At 37.4% G+C, this 21,381-nt stretch overlaps 1 protein-coding gene across 1 annotated transcript in view; it reads right to left on the bottom strand.

Annotated features, from left to right (window-relative positions):
• Positions 1-2,485: 2,485 nt before the first annotated feature.
• The window catches only part of LOC149837740 (pentatricopeptide repeat-containing protein At1g26460, mitochondrial-like), a 40,662-nt gene continuing 21,766 nt past the window's right edge, over positions 2,486-21,381 (bottom strand). Inside the window, exons 4-7 of the mRNA XM_090007482.1 lie at positions 4,548-4,754; positions 4,302-4,439; positions 3,117-3,305; positions 2,486-2,798 (exon numbers count right to left, since the gene is read on the bottom strand). Of these exons, the coding sequence (XP_089863608.1) occupies positions 3,120-3,305; positions 4,302-4,439; positions 4,548-4,754 (531 nt within the window). The 3' untranslated portion in view covers positions 2,486-2,798; positions 3,117-3,119. The remainder of the gene's footprint in view (positions 2,799-3,116; positions 3,306-4,301; positions 4,440-4,547; positions 4,755-21,381) is intronic.

Genomic DNA, 21,381 nt, shown 5'->3' with positions numbered 1-21,381 from the left:
TGCACACGCTCTCGTAAGTTGTGGCATATATTCGAACTATCATTTTGTAGGTAATTTTTGGGCTGTCGATAGGCATGTAACTTAAAAGAGTGACCTTGTTACTCTTAATTTAAAAAAATAAGCGTTTTTTTTTGTCTTTTTAAAACATGGACCGGACCTGGTCTGGTTTGGGGGCTTGCCTTTTGCATATGTAGGTCTGTCAACAGGTCGGATCTTGCTCGACCTGAGCCAATACCAATCCAACATTGTTAAAGCCTGGGTAAATCCAATTGGCTAAGCAGCTTAGACCCATAAATTGTTCATGTTTGAAGCAAGACTGGATTAAGATTCAAGACTTTTGAATAGAAAATATTAGAAACTTAGAGATTGTAGTACTGGGTCTGGTTCCTGCTATCTGAACTTGGACTCGGCTTTTTGGACCTGCTTATGCCAGGTCAAGTCATAGCCTGAACTGACCAACGGAGGATCTGCTTGTCTGGTAGGAGAAGCTAGTGCACGCCACCTTGTGTTGGGACGTTGCAGGTTCAAAACCCAATGATATAGTTGTATAACTGGTAGGGGTCTGCCTACCCAGCTTGCGTTTCAAAAAAAAAAAGTCATGGCCTGAACTGGACCTGGTATGCACCTTTGATTGTGCAGTTTGCTTTAATTACATATTATTTTAAGTAACATTTAAGCAAACCAAAATCCATTTGGAAAATCACTTCTATGCATTAAAACTGCATGTCATGATCTCCCTTCTGTTTAGAAATACGTGCATCTCTCAGGCAACAGGATTTGTGGCAGGGCCGAACGGGAGAGCCGGAAAGCAAGGTTACATTATTTTAGCCTCAAGGGGTTTGGTGCAGTGGTGGGGGTCTTGGCCACTTGGTGGGTGGTCAGGGTTCCATTCCCATGAGCATCATCCCCTTGCATTAATGAGGGCAAGGGATAAAGCCCTTGCTCAGACAAATCTTGGTGACTTCTTGGGACAAGGTGTGCGCCACGGGTTTACACTGTCAGGACACTGACCGTAACCAAGTATGGCAGGCTGAGCCAGCACAACAAGGTCTCTTATCCTGAAGGTAGTTTTCCCGTCCTTCATTGAAAAAAATGTTACATTAACTTAACTGAGGGGTCTCGGGTTTGAGACATCCCCAGCTTTCCAATCAATCAATAAATAAACAAAACAAGAATATGGAGCACGGCACCAGGTCAAATCCATGCAATCAAATTAAGGGTGTCTAACGGGCCAGGTTTACCCGGACCCCAGCAAGACCAAACCATATAGGATTAGGGTCCGGGTATGGTGATAAATAAGAAAACCCGAATAAGACCTGGGTCCGATTAATACTTGGACCAGGGTATAGCTTGTGAAATTTTATACCAGACCCAGGTATAACCCGAGTTCCTATTAAGACCTGCAATTTTTCAATGTAAAAATGATAAAAAAAAATTATTATTTTATCGGGTATGGCCTGGGTTTGGTTCATGTATTTATTATGGGGTCCAGTACGGATTCTCTTATAGTAGACCCTAATAGACCCAGGTCCAGACTCATTACCATACCCAAAAATCTGATCCAACCTGGGTCCGAACCAAACCCGACCCATTGACAGCCGTAGTTCAAATGCTACCAAGGTATTTGGTTCCACAATGGCCATTCAAGAAAGAGAACCACATCCATCGCTGTTTAACAAAACTGGATGTTAAGCAAAAATTATCCCATATGGGTCCATTATGACTTGTAGGCCGTGTCAGGTATCCTAATATCTTAAAAAACATCACAATATTCTTTGACCCGATTTAAATGTTCAAAATATCACAACATTTCCTTGAAATGAACATGCCGCAGGTTTACCGTGATATTTATGCATATAACACAAATCCCGTGAAAAGTGTTTAAATAATTTCGCATATTTTCTTTTTATTATTCATTAAAACCAAAATTCAATTGGAAATTAATTTCTTCCCCACGCATATTGCAAGAGAAGATTGAATATTGTTGTCCGCAAGGGCATTTATGTCACTATGAAATATCATTTTTATAAAACGACCTCACACCCAGAATTTTTATATACTAACGGAACGGACATATCCCCAATCTATTTTAAAAATGTAGGCTGCATCCGTTATATATTCATTTACTTACAAGTTTTGATCTTTTTACTTTGCCGAGATTGGGCCCACTAAAATTTAACTCGACTCAAACGGGATTAGCTAAGATGGATTCCAAGACTTTGATGGGTTCAGCATAACTCTTGAAGAATTAGTACATCACAAAACCGATCAATCCAAACCAACCAAAATCTAAGCAGTTGGACTGCCATATCATGCCTGAAGTGACCTGATGGGTCTCAAGTAGATTAACAAAATCTAAACGCGCGATGATTTGGGGAACCATATTTAAACTAGTGATGACTTTAATGGGATATATGTTGGATGGCAGGAACTTGGCAATTCAGGCATTAAATAACACACACACACACACACACACACACACAGATTGATTATTAATAGTTCCTTTGGAACAAAAGAACAGAGAAACAAAACCCAGTCAATGATCTAGGGGTTAAGATGTTTATGCAACATTATGTTCACAACCTTTTAGATCTCAAATATTGGGAAAAAAAAAGGAAGAGGAGGGAAAAATAGGGCAGGAAAGAGGGCTAACCTCGAATTGCTTCCTTTTGAAGATCTAAAAGTACGGTCAGATAATTTACAGAGTGGTGGTGAAATCTCTCAAGAAACCAAGCTTCAAATCTTCCGAAATTCCCCCACGACAGAAGAGTCCACCATCAAAGCGTTAAAGCAATGAACTGGAAACAAAACCAACGAAGTGATAAGAAGAATATAAAACACTCCCTTTCACAGTAGGCAAAACAAAAATTACTTATGAAGGCTTTTTGGATTTTTCCAAACTCACAATTCATGAAACGTATAGAAAACAAAATCATGCCAGTTTCATCCCATGAACGAAGAAAACATCAACAATTATTATGTGAATGGATTTTGGGGAGACTTATTTTCACCATTTTAATATGCAAAAAAGCCAAATTTGTCATTATCAAATTCAGGATTTTGAGCATGATAGAGAACTATAGTTGAACACAACACAAGCTAGGGTATGGAATTACCTCCTAGGGGTATTCAGTGCCATAATCCAGTGAGAAGAGAATTTCTCGGCGAGCTTCACCACCTAAGCGGTATTTGAACTTTTGACACAAGGATTGCACCTGTTGATCACTTTCATCATCTAATTCTCGGATGCTTCGTCTTCTGATCTTTTTCAGGGTCTCTTTGGAGGGTGTAAACCCAGCATTGATCTGCTTGGCAATCAAAAATGTCAAGAAAACTGCTATGCACAATGTGTGCATATATGGAAGGGGAAATCGTCCAACTAAAGGAAGATACAAATCAGTGTTGTAAGTATTGTACCGTATCGTATGATATGTATCGTTACTTTGGGGGAAAATGATACGATACACACCCGTATCTTGCTACGAGTGTTTATCATTCCTATATCAGGTGTATCGTACGATGCACCTTCTCTATCATACGATGCGGTATGATTCATAGTTTTTTTTTTAAATCGTATTTCATAAACTTGGTTATTTTGTTTAAGTTCATGTAATATGAATGTATGAGTCTTGTGACATTGTTTTTGTGAGATATGCATGCAATATTACCTATGATTCTATATTAGTTGATGTTTGATGATGTCTTGTATAGTTCATATAGACATAAATGTGATTTTATGATTGTATTTTGTGCAATTCATCATTGTTTCATGTGTTATGATTTTTTAAAAATTTTGCTAATTTTTCTTGATTTTTAAAACAAAAATTCATTAAAAATTTAGGATACGTTTACGATAAGATATGGTGTTACTTTGGGCCCAACCGATACGGGTAACGATACAATACTTATAACCTTGAATCAAACCACTTTCAAAAATCGATTTTAAAAACGTTTTTATGCAAATATGGCAGTACGGTTGTGATCTCCACAGTCAAAAACCTAACAGCTCTTATAGTAAATTTATTCCATGTGTGTAGGATTTTATAATGTGCTAAAAATCATCAGTTTTAAATTTTTTAACTTTCTAGATCATAAAATCCAATCTATGCATAAAAAAAGTTCGCAATAAGAGTTAGTTCTTAGGTTTTTTTATCATGAAGATCATATTTGTGTGGCCGGATTTGCCAAAAAATGCATTTAAATATGATTTTTATAATTGGTTTGATCGGTTTGTACCTTTGGACGGTCCCCCTTCCCTATATATAAACAACATACACATGCAGGAGAGAGAGAGAGAGTACCATCTCATCTATTACTGCTAAAGCAGCCTTTGGGTCACGATTGACAAGATGTGCATCCACAAGCAAGGAGTATGTAATCTCATTTGGTTTTACACCTAGACTTGTCAGATGGTCAAACACCCTTGAAGCTTCAAAGGTCTGAAACAACGCAACATGAATTTTCAGATTTAATATAAATTTGATCTCAAAGTGTGCATATAAGAACTAAATAAAAAGTTACAATTGAAATAATGCGTGTTTTTTAACCTTTTTCAGCTTCCCAAATGCACTCATTAAAGCATTATATGAATGGATATCCGCAGTCAACCCAAAAGTGTTGCTGATTGCTTCAAAAGTCTGATATGCTCGGTCTAAGTCCCATATTTTTGCACAACCAAGTATTATACAGTTAAGAGCAGCAACAGACTTGTATGGAGGATCTGCCCGATTCAAGTTCTCCAATTGAAAATACACCTGGATCAAGTCGCTCCAATAAGAACTCCCTCTTAACGAAATTAAGCACACATATGCAAGAACAAACATGAACTTAACCCACAAATGTGTGAGGACAATTTTCACAACAGGCATTTGAATTGCAGTTTCAGTGCATCATTCCTATATGCAAATTTCAGATGAGGTCATCTTGAAAGCAACACAATGTACAAACTTTGTTCACCTTAAAAAGGACTAATTAACCACAAGCCTGCATCAAGATGTAAAAAGGAATTGCACAAAAGTCGATTATTAAAAATTTCTTACTAAGATTCAGCCATCTAATCCAAGTACTCCTATTGAGTTGTGATTTCCATTTGAAAAATCACGTAGGCCTCACCACAGGACTCATGGTGCATTATGTGATTCTTCAATGTTCAACAAGCCAGATCATATTTATTTACCACAACTGATCTAAAAACCACACTTGCACTAGGTCATTTCTCTTGCTAGTTGTTATCCGGCTAAAGATATATTATATATAATATGGCATGGACTTTCACTGATGCTTCCATCATATTACTCCTACTTTCAAACTCTTAGAAAGATAAAAAGAAAAAAATGAAAAACAATAAACTAAAAACAGAACATAGTTAAGATCTTGATTTTCACATGGTTCATAAGAGCCCACAAGCTAAAATTATCAGACATTGAACAGATTGAATACTTTCTAATCAAAAGGTAAAGGGGACTCCTAAAACACATCAGCAGCTGTAACATGATTCAAAAATAGAAAAAAAGAGACCTGAGTGTCTTGCTTGTAGTGGAAAGCAAAAGCCAGATGATGGAATGGGGTTTATGAAACTTGTGACTTGTCATCTTGTTTTGATTGCGTCATATTCATTCAAAGTTTTTTCACTCCCTTTATTGGTTATGATTTGAAACTTTGTTTTTCAAATCGACTCTTATATATATATATATATATATATATATATATATATATATATATATATATATATATATATATATATATATATATATATATATATATATATATATATATATAAACTCCCTTATTTGGAAATTGATTTTGTGGGTTTTCTTGCCTTCTTTTGGCATTAGTTTTGTCCATCACAAAATTTTCTTTGATGCATGATATGAGGTGAGTTGTGTGCACCCAGTGTTGTGAAACCAGAGATGTTTGTTGGGGGTGATATGTCCCGGTTTATAGCAATGGTAACATATGATTTTGCCACCTTTCTTGTATTCATGATCACTTCTTTTATCACTTTGACTTCTTCCATAGTCATTAAAATTTCTTTCATTCTCATTTTTTACAAAGTGAGGAAGTTTATAACTCCTAGTGTGATTTCCAGGATCCTTTGAGGCGAATGGTTTTTTCAACATATTTTCTTTCATAGTTAACTCTTCAAGAGTTTCAACTATGGTACGTACACCTCCTTTATGAAGAGCCGACTTGGTTCCTTCAAATTCGAGTTTAAGCCCATTAACAAATTGGTAAAAATGCTCAGTTCTAATTTATTATTCATGGAGTTCTACATCTTGGGGGCAATGTCATTTTGGCTTTAGAAGAGCCGATTCATCTCAAAGAAGAGAGAGTGCATTGTAATATTCCCTAATGCACATCTCTCCTTGGGTCATAGTACTCACTTTGTTTTGTGCATTGTATATGTGAGCAATATCCTTAAGATTATACATATTTTTATGATATTTTCATGCACCACCAACGAAGTCAAATTTCGCTAAGCTAGATCACTTGTTGATGTCAACACTATTGATGAGCCATCCAATTATCTTGGAACGACCCATCTTCCACTGGCCACATGGGCGACTCTTGCGATGATGGATTGAGGATGATGTTAGTAGTGATTATGCACATCGTCGAGTTACTAGGTGAGAAAAGAGGATCAAAATGGGGTCGAATAAATGATTAGGGCAAACTATCGTAACCAAGGGGTCTCATGTTCGAATCTCACAGGTGTTATTCCCAATTTATAACCTATAAAAAGGAAAAACAGAAAAAAGAAGAGAGAAGGATCTAAATCAGGCTTAAAGAACTTTTTTTACCATCTAATGTGAAGAAGATCTATAAGCGACTGATGGTCGCCTGAATCAAGTCCTCTCAAAATCATCTAACCTAGTCCATAGAATCACAAATAAGTTGGATTTGGATTTTATTTAACCATTTAAAGGGAAAGTATGTAATTAGGTTCATTCCTTCGTTAATGAACCTAATTACATACTTTCATATTAACAACAAATGGCTAAGACCCCAAGGAGTCACCTACTTGTTCTCAGGGTCGTCGATAGGGAGGTCTCTCCTTAACACTCTTTCCATTTTTTTTCATATTCGGCGACGGCTTTAAACATCTCTTTTCCTTGAAGAGCTACTTCCTTTCCATTCTCAATTTTGGTAAGAATGAGTTTAGGATCTCTTTCGGTACCATCAACCAAACCTCATAGACCCTTTTTCCATATTTTGTGTTTCACTACGGATGACCACATCACATAATTCGTATCATTGAGTCGCACGGGAATGAAGACGATCACCTCTCTTTCATTCTCCATGTTTTTACAATAATGAGAGGAGAGAGAGAGAAAGAAAGTGAAAGGAAGATAATACAAGATTTATTGAGGAGCTCTTCGATAGTGCGCTTCCTGATGCTCCACCAAGCTCACGATCCTCCTCCCGGTCTTTCCGAATGAATAACACCTCAAAAGCACCAAAGCTCTGATACCATGTAATGAAATAGAACAATTAAATATAAATGTTACTTATGGACTTGCAAGAACACAATCAATCAAGAAGAACACATGATTGATCAAGCCACACCACCCACACAAGGGTCAAAAGTATTTTTGTATTGCACGAAATGCTCTCAAGAAGCATTGAGAGCACATGGGCTTTAAAGCCCTATTTATAATACAAGGGAGCTAGCTAGTCGGGTTGCTCCCAACGGTCACACATTGTTGTGACTATTGGGAGCAGCTCCAACAGCTAGTTGGAGCTGCCCAATCACATCTAATCACAAAATAAAAAGGTAAAAAGTAAACTAAATACAAAATACACAGTCAGCCCCTAATGGGCTGATGCCTATTACAAGTGAAATGACCAAAATACTCATAGGGGTATTTCAGTTTATATATATCTTAACACCCTCCCTCAAACTCATGGTGTAACAACCGAGAGTTTACTAAGTAAGAAGTGAAATCTTGGTGACGATAGCGCTTTAGTGAAGAAATCTACTAGTTGATACTTAGATGGAACGTAAGGTAACATGATGGTCTTCTTTAAAAATTATTCACGAACGTAGCGGCAATCCATTTCAATGTATTTGATCCTCTCATAGAATGTATGATTGCTTGCAATGTATAAAGCGCTCTTGTTGTCACAACATAATCTTGAGGGTTATTCAATGTAAACTCTCAAATCCTCTAATAATTGTGTCAACCATACTAACTCAGACGTAGTTGCTGCCATGGCCTGGTACTTAGCTTCAGTGGAAGAGAAGGACACCTTCTACTGCTTCTTGCATCACCATAAAATTAGAGAATCACCTACAAAAATACAGGAACCAGTGATTGAGCATCTATCATTCACATCCCCCCAGTTAAAGTCAGAATATGCAATAACTTTTAACGAAGAACAAGATAAAAGAAATAATCCATAATTAATAGAATTTTTAATATATCTAACAATTCTCAGCACTCATATGTACTATAGTGGGAGCATGCTAAAATTGACTAGCAGAATGAATAGCACGAGAAATATCAGAACAAGTAATGGAGAGATAAGACAAAACTCTAATCATTTGTCTACATGGAGTTGGATCCTTCAGAGGTTCTCCATCATCTTTCTTCATTTTCGCATTTATAACTTCTGGAGTATCAACTCGTTTTTCATCTGAGAGTCCTGACCGTTCTATGATCTCTACTGCATACTAACTCTGCGACAAAAAATAACCACGAGGTGAGTAAGTCACTTCTATTCCAAGAAAGTATCGTAGAAAACTAAGATTTATCATATTAAAGTTGTCTTTGAGCACATCTTTGATATCATTAACTCTCTGTTTGTCACCTTCTGTGATAATCATATCATCAACGTAAAGAAGTAATATTATCATTCTTGCATTAAAAGACTTAACAAACAATACAGTGTCAGTATAACAAGATTTAAAATGAAATTGTGTCATCGTACTATTGAACCTATCATACTAAGCTTTGGGGGTTTGTTTTAAACCATACAAAGCTTTTGTAACTGAAGGATTTTTCTATGTACTAAACTTAAACCTTGTGAAGGATTCATGTAAACTTTCTCATTGAGATTACCATTCAAAAAGGCATTTTTTATATCCATTTTAAACATTGGCCATTTTTTGATTGATACTATAGAAATAAGGGTTCTAACAGTGGTCATTCAAGCGACTTGAGCAAATGTTTCGTCATAGTCTATCCCATATTCTTGACTTTATCCTTTGGCTACTAAGCTATCTTTATATCTTTCTAATGTCCCATTCCATTTAGTTTTTATCATGTAGACCCATCATCAAAATCCTATAGTTTTTCTTCATTTAGGTAATGTTTGAATTTCTCAAGTTTTTGCCTTTTCTAAAGCTTTTAATTCATCATTCATCGCCTTAATCCATTCTTGATGATTTTTAGCATCATAGTAGGACGTTGGTTCTATATATGAGTGTATAGCCATTAGACACGATCTATACCTAGGTTCAAAAGAATCATATGATACAAATCTACTAGAAGCCTTTGAAATTCTTATGGATTTTCTAATACTAGAAGACTCTACATCTTGATTTTGAGAATATTTTTCTAAAGCACATGGTGGATGGTCTCTTTGGTACGTCGTGTAAAAGTTTGAATTTCATTATAAAATAGGTCTATACCATCAAGGCCCTCATTCTCATTCCTATGTGCATCATGAGTGTCCTCGTTGTCACTCTCATGAACATCATGAATGTTTTCACATTTTTCATGTTCAATGATGTAAACACCCCAAATTTTTACTCACCTCCCCGACAGTTCCACCAAGCATCATCATCCAGCCTCTGAAATCGCTGGAGGGCAAAATGGTCATTTTCTGAGCCGGACCTTGCAAAAGTCCAAATTTCATCTGCAACTCTCAAAATTTCTCTAATTTTAACTCAGATGTTCAAAATTTTATTCCTGACAGGAGACAGACATCTCCAAGTCTTGATTCAAGATTGCATTTCATAAGACATGACATTGCATATCATTGCATGAGCATTTCAAATCACTGCACTGCACAGCATGTCATTTCGAGGTCCGGAACTCTTGATTTCAAAATCTTCAATCCAGATTAGAATTTTAACTCTTTTCAAAATTGATTTCAAAACCCTGGGTCTTTAAAATTATCAATTTTTCCCATTTTACCCCCAGGACTCTGAATTTCAAAATATTTCCTCAGAAAAACCATCTGGATAGTTTTCAATATGGATTTCAGTCACTTCACCTCAGATTTTGCCCTTTTTGACAATTTTAAATATCTTTCTTTTACAAAATCGCCCTACAAGGGTCAACTCTTTCCAAAATTCCTGTTTTGCCCATTAGTCCAGATTTTATGAAAATTCCAAAAAGAAGTTGTGGTTTTATCCTTATTTCAATAAAGAAGCAATGTGGGACCCACACTGAGGTGGTGTCACACAAGCTTTCCTTTTGAAAATTTGAATTTTGAAAAACCCAAAAATATAGGAGCCTTGTCCCCTGGATTGGTGCCACTTGTCTTTTCTCTCTCCTCCCATTTACATGCCATGTGTCAGCATAGGGTTCACCTAGAGTCGGTGCCACATGTCACCCTCCCTCTTCTGCCAAGTGTCAGTGTGGGGCTACCTTAAGAAGCCGCCACATGTCTGCCATGTGTCAGTATCCATCCTGCGCCATGTGTCATTTCAAAGACTACCAGAAGATGCCAAGTGTCATAGGTTGTCCTGTCTAGAAAAAGTGGAGTTTGTCTCCTCTGAGGTGGCGCCACTTGAAGTGTGTCTCCTGCAGGGGACACGTGTCAACCCCTCCTTCCTTCTAGAAAAGTAGCCTGACACATGTCCTCTCCCTATTTTTTTCAGAAAAGTAGGAAACATGTGTCACTCCTAAATTCCTACAAAAAAGGTAGGCTTGTCTCCTCTGAGGTGGCGCCATTTGGGGTGTGTCTCCTGCAGGGGACACATGTCAAGCTCTCATTTCCTCAAAAAAAAGCAAGTGCCATGTGTCATCTCCTGCCCTCTTCAGAAAAACTAGAATTCAAATATTCAAATCTCCTCATAGGTGGCGCAGATCCTGAACTTCTACCTTTTCCATGTTGTCTGAGATGGCGCCACATGGCTTGGCCCTCCTTCTCTCCCCTCTGCCACGTGTCATTCTCTGCTTCTTTTAGAAAAAGCAGGTGACACATGTCCCCTTCTACCTCCTTCAGAAAAAGTAGAGGACACATGTCTTCTCCCTACTTCTTTCAGAAAAGTATATGACACATGTCATCTCCAGCTTCCTTTAGAAAAAGTAGAAGACACATGTCACTCCCTGCTTTTCTCAGAAAAAGCAAGTGACACATGTCACCCTCTGCTCTTCTCAGAAAAAGCAAGGGACACGTGTCATTCTCTGCTTTCTTCAGAAAAAGCAAGTGACACATGTCACTTTCTGCCTCCTTTAGAGAAAGCTAGAATTCAAATATTCAAACTCCAGACTGAGGTGGCGCAAATCCTGAACTTCACCTTTTCTATTTTGTCTGAGATGGTGCCACGTGTCCCTTTCCCTTCTTTTCCTCCCTCTTGCCACATGGCATCGTAGGAGTCACTCTGAGGAAATGCCACATGTCAGCCTCTTCTTTCCTGCAGAAAAGTAGAATTTGAATTCTTCTGAGGTGGCACAATCTGCTTCCTCCACTCCTATCCCTCTGACACATGTTAAGCACCTCCAGAGATGGCGCCACATGGCATGCTCCTACTGCTTTCAACTTTACACCTCAGAACACCTTTTGAGGTGGCACCAATCCAGAGTCCCACTTTGCTTCAAAATTTTATTTTTATTTTATTTTTAATAAAAAACACCCACCATGAGGTGGCGCCACCTGAGGACTCCCTACAAAAAGTGAATTTAAATTTCAAACTCCAAGAGAGCACCCTCTGAGGTGGCGCCTTCTGGGAGTTCCCTGCAGAGAGAATCAAGCAAACTTTTGAAAATTTCCAAATTCCCCCTGCTGAGGTGTCTGACCCACAAAATTTCCATTTTTTATTTTTCTCAAAAAATCAAAATAGCCTTTTGAGGTGGCGCCACCTGAGGGCTCCCTGCAGAAGACAAATTCGAATTTCAAACCCCTCAGGTGGCACCCCCTGAGATGGCGCCACATGGAGGGCTCAGATTCAGCCTGTTTGAAATTCAAATTTTTTTCAGAAAATCTATAAAAACAAGGCTCCATGTCCAGCATAGGGGATCATTTTTTTTGGCTCTGGTGAACTTGGAAAATCCGACCTAGCCTTCCTAGAATCAGATTTTGAACCTTGGAAATCGTGCCCCCTTTGGTGCATTGAAGAGGGTGGAGTAGAGCTCGTGCTGTGGCCAATCCGATTCCAACAGAGCTCGATTTTGGTGGACCATCCGAAGCTCGGAACGAAGGACGAAGCAAGCTCGTGATAGCTGCCCCTTTCAAGAGCTCCTACGCTGCGTAACGAAGCAAGGTGCACTTCTTTTCCCATTGATTGGATTCCATAATTCGAATCGGGGGTCGTTTGAAGAAAGAGCTCATCCGAGGGATGGATTGAGCTATTCTCATAAAACGACATACATAAAAATGTTTCATTATGCTTCCTTGATGATTTTTAACATTCATATAGTTAGCTAGGTTTAATTTGCATTTTATTTCATTCATTTAGTACATTTCATGAATTAATTAGGATTAATTTAGCCTTTATTTCAATTCTGCTTATTTTCAGTAGGTCTCTAATTTTGTCAGTCAGTCCACACGTAATTTCATGCATTTGTTTTTTATTAAAAATCCCCAAAAAATCACGGAATGCGCCCTTAGGTGTCCCTAAAATTTTGCCAAAAATTCGAAGCCATTTGAATTTGTTTACTGTGGTAAATATTCAAAATGGCAAGTCGGGTTTTGTTACCCGGGATACGTTTTGAAAATCATTTGCCGACTTGTAAAATCGAGATATCCCTCATGGAAGATCCGATTTTCAATCTGAAAGCTGTTATGAACTCGGGAGCATGTCTAGTTTTTAATATGATTTTATCAGATTTTTCTGATTTTTTTTAATGTCTGACAAAAATCCGAGATGTCGGTACACGTGTCAGAGCCTAATTTGGGCCTCTGAGATCTTGGATCGACTTAGGGCTATGGTTTCTCTTTGTGTGTTGCTCCAAATCCGAAACTGTAAAAAGTGAAAGTGGTGTCCGAGATGTCCTCTGTTTGAATCTGAAAGCCTATAATTTTTGAAACAGTGTTGACCCCTGCTTCGGATTTTTCTTGTCAGCCCCCTGTTTTGCTATATTTGTCTGTTCTGTTAGTTTAGGCAGGAATAGTTATATTTTTATCGGTGTTTATGTTGATCAAATGCCAAAGTCATAAACATGAAAGTTGTTCATGTAGGTGTCGTGCATAGCTCTGATTAATTTCATAAATTTCCATGGCCGTTTTGTATTTTTTTAGCATTTTACATCAGATTAGTGTGATTTTTACCTCTGTCTGAACTAAATCCCTGTTATTGAACTCACCATGGCTCAAATCCTGAGGCTATAAAAACCAAAAATGTTCCATTTCGGGTCTTTTAGCAGTCTGCAAAATATCAGAAGTTTCCATGGTGTAAATCTTGCATTATCATATTAGGCATTGCATTTGGTTCGGATCCATAGGCAAAATCCACCATTTTAGGACTTTCTTTGAATTTTGGCATTGAAATCATATCATTTCGTGATTTTTAGCATTCTAGGTTGTTTATCAGAGTGTTTAGATGCTTAATACCGAATTTGGTGCAATTTGGAATACATTTGAGGTTCGGATCATCCATAATACCAAAACAGGGTCCCGCAGGACCCCGATCCAAGCGAAAAACAAGCGAAATTCGTTATTTTTGATAAATTGCAAAATACCAAATTCTGATTTTACTGTCTTAATGTGTCTAGCAGCATGTCATCATATCTCTTAGTGCATTTCATCATCATTTGATTCAATTTGAATTTCAAAATCTCAATTTTACCAAGTTTTCCTTCAAAAACCCCTGATTTTAAAGATGTAACTTTAATTTTAGGGGTATTTTGGTCATTTTAACCTCAATTCCGAATTTCAAATTGTTTTTCACTGAATTTCTAGCATTTTCATCATTTCAAAATATCAAGGAAGCACGAGAATAGGGTTTATATCCAATTAAATCCAATAATTTCATAATATTATTGGAAAATCTTGGAAAAACCCACATATTTGAGCTAACCCAATTTCAAGTTTGGCAGGAACAATCAAAAGAAGGAGCTGAAGTCTGCAAATTTCTTTTATTTCCTTTATTTAGTGATGTAATAAATTTTGGAATAAGAGATTTAATTTCCTGCTTAGACTAGGATGCATATCATATAGTTTGAATTTATGCAATATCATGTCTCTATGATTCATGCATCTCATTTCAAAAGCACTATGGATGTTCACGAATGGCACGTGCACCAACTCTTAGGGAGTTGATGGACTCGGTGGGATCCATATTTACGGCCCTAGTCGGAATATGGACGAGACCCAGATCCATCATCTTTCTACTAGTCACATTGAGCCTACACTCTTAGGCTATCTTAAAATGCACATCATATTTCCAAAGTTTTCAAAATCATGTGTATCAAATCAACTAAATTCTGAACATATTCATGGCCACAGTCAGGATATGTGAAGGATTTATCTTGACTTAATGCATATTTTTCCAACAAATCTCTTAGAAAATCTTTTCAAAGTGCATTCATTCACTCATGTCATTTGCATCATGAAATCATTGATTTTCTCAAGATTTTCTCAAGAAAACTTCATTCTCAAGAAATCGATTTCTCAAGAAACTCTAAGGATTTTTTAAAATCGGTTTTCCAAAGACAAGTTTTTTCACAGTTTTCCCTGGAAAATGATATTTTCTTAAGAGATTCAAAAGAGTTTTCCAATCTTTCTCCAAGATCCAAAATCGATTTCCAAGTATTTCAAAAGGTAAAATTCCCAGGATTTCGATTCCCCAAGTTTTGAATTTCCTTCTCCAATGAGCTTTCCTATAAATCTTCCATCATTTTCCTAAGAAAACTCTCAAAGTCCAAGTTTTCCTAAGAAGTGTTTCCCTTTTCAAAAGGTTCATCTTTTCTCAAGAATCACTTCCATTTTCCCAGGATTTTCAACCATTCATAATTTTCCCAAGTCTTTATGAACTTTCCTGAGATTTCAAATCTTTTTCATCTGAGTTTCCTGAGAAATTGACTTTCAGCTTTTTCCTGAGAGAATCTTTTCAACTCCAAATATTTTCTAAGCATACATCATGTTTTCCAACTGGCATTTTCCAAAATCTCATAGCACATGCCTGAATTCTCTATGCATTTAGGATAAAACATAACTTTGATAATTTCGCTAAGTCAAGCATAGTTTTGGTCCTTGGTTCGATTACCCCTGTTAAAGGCGGCAGGAACGGTCGAACCTCGTACCGACAGGTCGAGCCCCATCCCATGGATTTTCCCGCAATTTTCAAAAACGGAGGCGAGTATTTCAAAACAATTTCCAAAATCCGGTCAAGTTTGAAGCGCGAAAGCGTTTTCCCTCTTTTTCTTCCGCAAGGAAGGGGAAGACGGGAGAAAATTTTCGCGACGATAACAGGTTTGACGACCGTGATGGGACTGTTTGTTGAAATCCCAATACCGACCAGATTGTTATTAATGCAATTGAATGCAAATGAATATGAGTTGATGCATATGAATGCACAAGTGCATGAGATGAGGAATTTGTTTATCCTGCCTGCATATAGAATGCTTGAAAACAAATTTTCAAAAAGATGCCCCAGTGTAATGGGGGAGAGAGAATAATAACAAAGCAGAACAACCAAAAGAAGAATGTCATAATTAAATGAGAAAAGTTGATGATTTTATTGATGCCTAAAAAGGATGATGACTTGAAAAAGGAAAACCACTAGGACTATATCGTCCTGACAAAATGAGAAGGCATTGGCATTGTCATTCTTCAGAGTGATCTGGGAGAGGCTTGGTCAGGACTGCAACTCGTCCCTCCCTTTCTTCCGACACCAAAAGCTCTTTATCGATGTAGTCCCGTACAATATTTTTTAGAACGAAGCAACGTTCAGTATCGTGCCCCATTGCCCGATGGAACTCGCAGAAACAATCTTTCCATTTCCCCATGGTGACGGGAGGATCCACAATCCTTGGAAGTTTGATCATATCCTTCGCGAGCAGATATCCAAGAATTTCTTCGATTGGCTCACCTAAAGGAGTAAACTCGCGATCATAACTCCAACCATCACGCTTTATCTTCTTCGGATTGTTGGATTTCTGTTGAATGCTGACTTCTTTCTTGGTTAGGGCTACTGGATGTTCTTCTTCTCTGCTTTCAACAAACAGGTTCTTATCAATATAGTCTTGCACAATGTTTTTGAAGACAAAACATCGATCAGTGTCATGCCCTACTGCCCGATGGAATTTGCAAAACTGATTCTTGAACCTTCCCATGATGGTGGGAGGAGTTGTGGCCTTTGGGAGCTTCACTAATCCCTTAATCAACATGTATTCAAGGACTTCGTCGAGTGGCTTGTCTATAGGAGTGAAATCTCGATCGCCGCTCCAGTTTCCGTGCTTTGGTTTTCCTTGATTTTTTTCCTTTTGCTGAGGGCTGGATTGAAAAGGTCTATTCTGGATTCTAGAATACTTTCCTTTCAAATCTTTAGACTCTTCTAACTTGCTGCTTTGACTGCCTCTGTTTTTGTTGTTGCTGGGTTTAGAACTGGTTGCCCTGTTGTGGTCTCCAATGATGCTCATAGGGATGGTGATCGATGCCCCTTCTTTAACAGGAACTTTTCCGAAATTGGCTGCAGCTTGCTCGGATAATATCTCAATCATCATTCTTTTGAACAACCGATATATGGCGGGATCAATCTCCTCCTTGATGGTCTGAGCTCCCTCTTTGACAGACTTTATGGAATCCATTTCTCACTCACTGTCTGTAACTAATGTGCTGAAGTAGCACGCACGGTCTTTGATCTTGTCAGGATCACACAACTATGCCAATGCCCTCTGCAGAACCACATGAGATGTTTAGCATGATGGAAAAAAAGAATTTTGAAACCAACACTCTTGAGGGAAAAACAAATGATGGAATTGAAAAGACATGTCAAAAATTTGGATAAAATTTGGAAGATATACTGGGAGATATGGAAAAGTTTTTGAAGCAAAATTTGAAATTTCAAAAATTTGCAGGCAGGATTGGAATAAGGCTGGAAATCTGAGATCCAGTAGAACGAGAGAATGGAAAATCACCTGGAGTTTTGAAAGAAATGGGATATTTGAGAAAATCATCCAAGGTTTGAGAAAAAGACCTTGTAGAAAATAAGGATATTTGGAAAAAGACCTAATGAGTTGAAAAACATTGGGAAACATAAAGAATTGAGAAAATCATACATACAATCACATCCTGCACAAACATTTATGCACATTCAGCACTCCCTAAAAGGCTGACTCTAGATGCATCAATTTGAAAACAGCTGTAGGACCTTAATCGTAACTCTAGGTTCAGATCATCTTTGTCCAATCCAGTTATGCTGATATACCCGAATCGAAATCCAAGGTACGTGGCATAGAGTTTCAACTCCGGTTCTAAGGTAAGGTTTTCCAACATCCTTGAGCGCCTACCGATATACTTCGGACTGTGGCCCGCGGTACGTAGTAGGGGGGTGTTAACCCAAATAGTTGGCCCAGTTGTGAGGCTCTGTCCCGAACTATGGTTCTGGAAGAGAGCCCAGCAACGTGAAGACCGGGTAATGATAGGTAATTGAGGTTTTGAAAAAATGATCACATGCAAGAAATAGAGGGCTCTAAGTCCTAGAGAGATAGATTTTGAAAACTTTGAAGAAGCATACATTGTTTGCATTCAGATCCTAAATTGAGGAGAGTTGTATTTAGACCTAAGTCTATGTGAGCATGAAAGCTTCTCCTCAATATGGTCCTACCAAACCATGCCTAAACTATATGTAATCAATGTCAGCTAGGTCAGAATCTAGGCTCCTAGGTTCACATGATATTGAAAGTAAAAGAGCTGACATTTTATGAACATAATTTTGATAATTGAACTAAGTCAAGCATAATTTAGGTCAGACAAGGACAAGTCCCATCACGATCGCCAAACCTGTTATCGTCGCGAAAATTTTCTCCCGTCTTCCCCTTCCTTGCGGAAGAAAAAGAGGGAAAACGCTTTCGCGCTTCAAACTTGACCGGATTTTGGAAATTGTTTTGAAATACTCGCCTCCGTTTTTGAAAATTGCGGGAAAATCCATGGGATGGGGCTCGACCTGTCGGTACGAGGTTCGACCGTTCCTTCCGCCTTTAACAGGGGTAATCGAACCAAGGACCAAAACTATGCTTGACTTAGCGAAATTATCAAAGTTATGTTCTATCCTAAATGCATAGAGAATTCAGGCATGTGCTATGAGATTTTGGAAAATGCCAGTTGGAAAACATGATGTATGCTTAGAAAATATTTGGAGTTGAAAAGATTCTCTCAGGAAAAAGCTGAAAGTCAATTTCTCAGGAAACTCAGATGAAAAAGATTTGAAATCTCAGGAAAGTTCATAAAGACTTGGGAAAATTATGAATGGTTGAAAATCCTGGGAAAATGGAAGTGATTCTTGAGAAAAGATGAACCTTTTGAAAAGGGAAACACTTCTTAGGAAAACTTGGACTTTGAGAGTTTTCTTAGGAAAATGATGGAAGATTTATAGGAAAGCTCATTGGAGAAGGAAATTCAAAACTTGGGGAATCGAAATCCTGGGAATTTTACCTTTTGAAATACTTGGAAATCGATTTTGGATCTTGGAGAAAGATTGGAAAACTCTTTTGAATCTCTTAAGAAAATATCATTTTCCAGGGAAAACTGTGAAAAAACTTGTCTTTGGAAAACCGATTTTAAAAAATCCTTAGAGTTTCTTGAGAAATCGATTTCTTGAGAATGAAGTTTTCTTGAGAAAATCTTGAGAAAATCAATGATTTCATGATGCAAATGACATGAGTGAATGAATGCACTTTGAAAAGATTTTCTAAGAGATTTATTGGAAAAATATGCATTAAGTCAAGATAAATCCTTCACATATCCTGACTGTGGCCATGAATATGTTCAGAATTTAGTTGATTTGATACACATGATTTTGAAAACTTTGGAAATATGATGTGCATTTTAAGATAGCCTAAGAGTGTAGGCTCAATGTGACTAGTAGAAAGATGATGGATCTGGGTCTCGTCCATATTCCGACTAGGGCCGTAAATATGGATCCCACCGAGTCCATCAACTCCCTAAGAGTTGGTGCACGTGCCATTCGTGAACATCCATAGTGCTTTTGAAATGAGATGTATGAATCATAGAGACATGATATTGCATAAATTCAAACTATATGATATGCATCCTAGTCTAAGCAGGAAATTAAATCTCTTATTCCAAAATTTGCATTATTACATCACTAAATAAAGGAAATAAAAGAAATTTGCAGACTTCAGCTCCTTCTTTGGAATGTCCCTGCCAAGCTTGAAATTGGGTTAGCTCAAATATGTGGGTTTTTCCAAGATTTTCCAATAATATTATGAAATTATTGGATTTAATTGGATATAAACCCTATTCTCGTGCTTCCTTGATATTTGAAATGATGTAAATGCCGGAAATTCAGTAGAAAATAGTTTGAAATTCGGAATTGGGGTCAAAATGACCAAAATACCCCTAATTATAAAGTTATACCTTTAAAATCAGGGTTTTTTGAAGGAAAACTTAGTAAAATTGGGATTTCGAAATTCAAATTAAATTCAATGATGATGAAATGCAGTATGACATGCTTCTAAACACATTAGGACTGTAAAATCAGAATTTGACATTTTGAAATTTAGCCAAAATAACGAATTTCGCTTGTTTTTCACTTGGATCCGGGTCCTGCGGGGCCTTGTTTTGGTATTGTGGATAATCCGAACCTCAAATGGATTCCAAATTGCACCAAATTCGGTATGAAGCATCTACTTACTCTGATAAACAGTCTAGAATGCTAAAAATCATGAAATGATATGATTTAAATGTCAAAATTCAAAGAAATTCCTAAAATGGTGGATTTTGCCTATGGATCCGAACCAAATGCAATGCCTAATATGATAATGCAAGATTTACACCATGGAAACTTCTGATATTTTTCAGACTGCTAAAAGACCCGAAATGGAACATTTTTGGTTTTTATAGCCTCGGGATTTGAGCCATGGTGAGTTCAATAACAGGGATTTAGTTCAGACAGAGGTAAAAATCATACTAATCTGATGAAAAATGCTAAAAAAAATACAAAACGGCCATGGAAATTTATGAAATTAATCAGAGCTATGCACGACACCTACATGAACAACTTTCATGTTTATGACTTCGGCATTTGATCAACATAAACACCGATAAAAATATAACTACTCCTGCCTAAACTAATAGAACAGACAAATGTAGCAAAACAGGGGGCTGACAAAAAAAATCCGAAGTAGGGGTCAACACTGTTCTAAAAATTATAGGCTTTCAGATTCAAACAGAGGACATCTCGGACACCACTTTCACTTTTTACAGTTTTGGATTTGGAGCAACACACAAAGAGAAACCATAGCCCTAAGTCGATCCAAGATCTCAGAGGCCCAAATTAGGCTCTGACACGTGTACCGACATCTCGGATTTTTGTCAGACATTAAAAAAAATCAGAAAAATCTAAAAAAAATCATATTAAAAACTAGACATTCTCCCGAATTCAAAACATCTTTCGGATCGAAAATCGGATCTCCCATGAGGGATATCTCGATTTTACAAGTCGGAAAATGATTTTCAAAACGTATCCGGGGTAACAAAACCCGACTTGCCATTTTGAATGTTTACCGCAGTAAACAAATTCAAATACCTCCGAATTTTTGGCAAAATTTCAGGGACACCTAAGGGCGCATTCCGTGATTTTTTGGGGATTTTTAATAAAAAACAAATGCATGAAATGACGTGTGGACTGACTGACAAAAACAGAGACCTACTGAAAATAAGCAGAATTGAAATAAAGGCTAAATTAATCCTAATTAATTCATGAAATGTACTAAATGAATGAAATAAAATGCAAATTAAACCTAGCTAACTATATGAATGTTAAAAATCATCAAGGAAGCATAATGAAACATTTTTATGTATGTCGTTTTATGAGAATAGCTCAATCCATCCCTCGGATGAGCTCTTTCTTCAAACGACTCCCGATTCGAATTATGGAATCCAATCAATGGGAAAAGAAGTGCACCTTGTTTCGTTACGCAGCGTAGGAGCTCTTGAAATGGGCAGCTATCACGAGTTTCCTTCGTTCTTCGCTCCGGGCTTCAGATGGTTCACAAAAATCGACCTCTGTTGGAATTGAATTGG

This window comes from Nuphar pumila, chromosome 5 (genome assembly GCF_984573655.1).
Source record: "Nuphar pumila chromosome 5, dmNupPumi1.hap1.1, whole genome shotgun sequence".
Lineage (NCBI taxonomy): Eukaryota > Viridiplantae > Streptophyta > Magnoliopsida > Nymphaeales > Nymphaeaceae > Nuphar > Nuphar pumila.
Note: the sequence above shows the minus strand (reverse complement) of the source record. Positions and strands in the feature narration are given on the sequence as shown.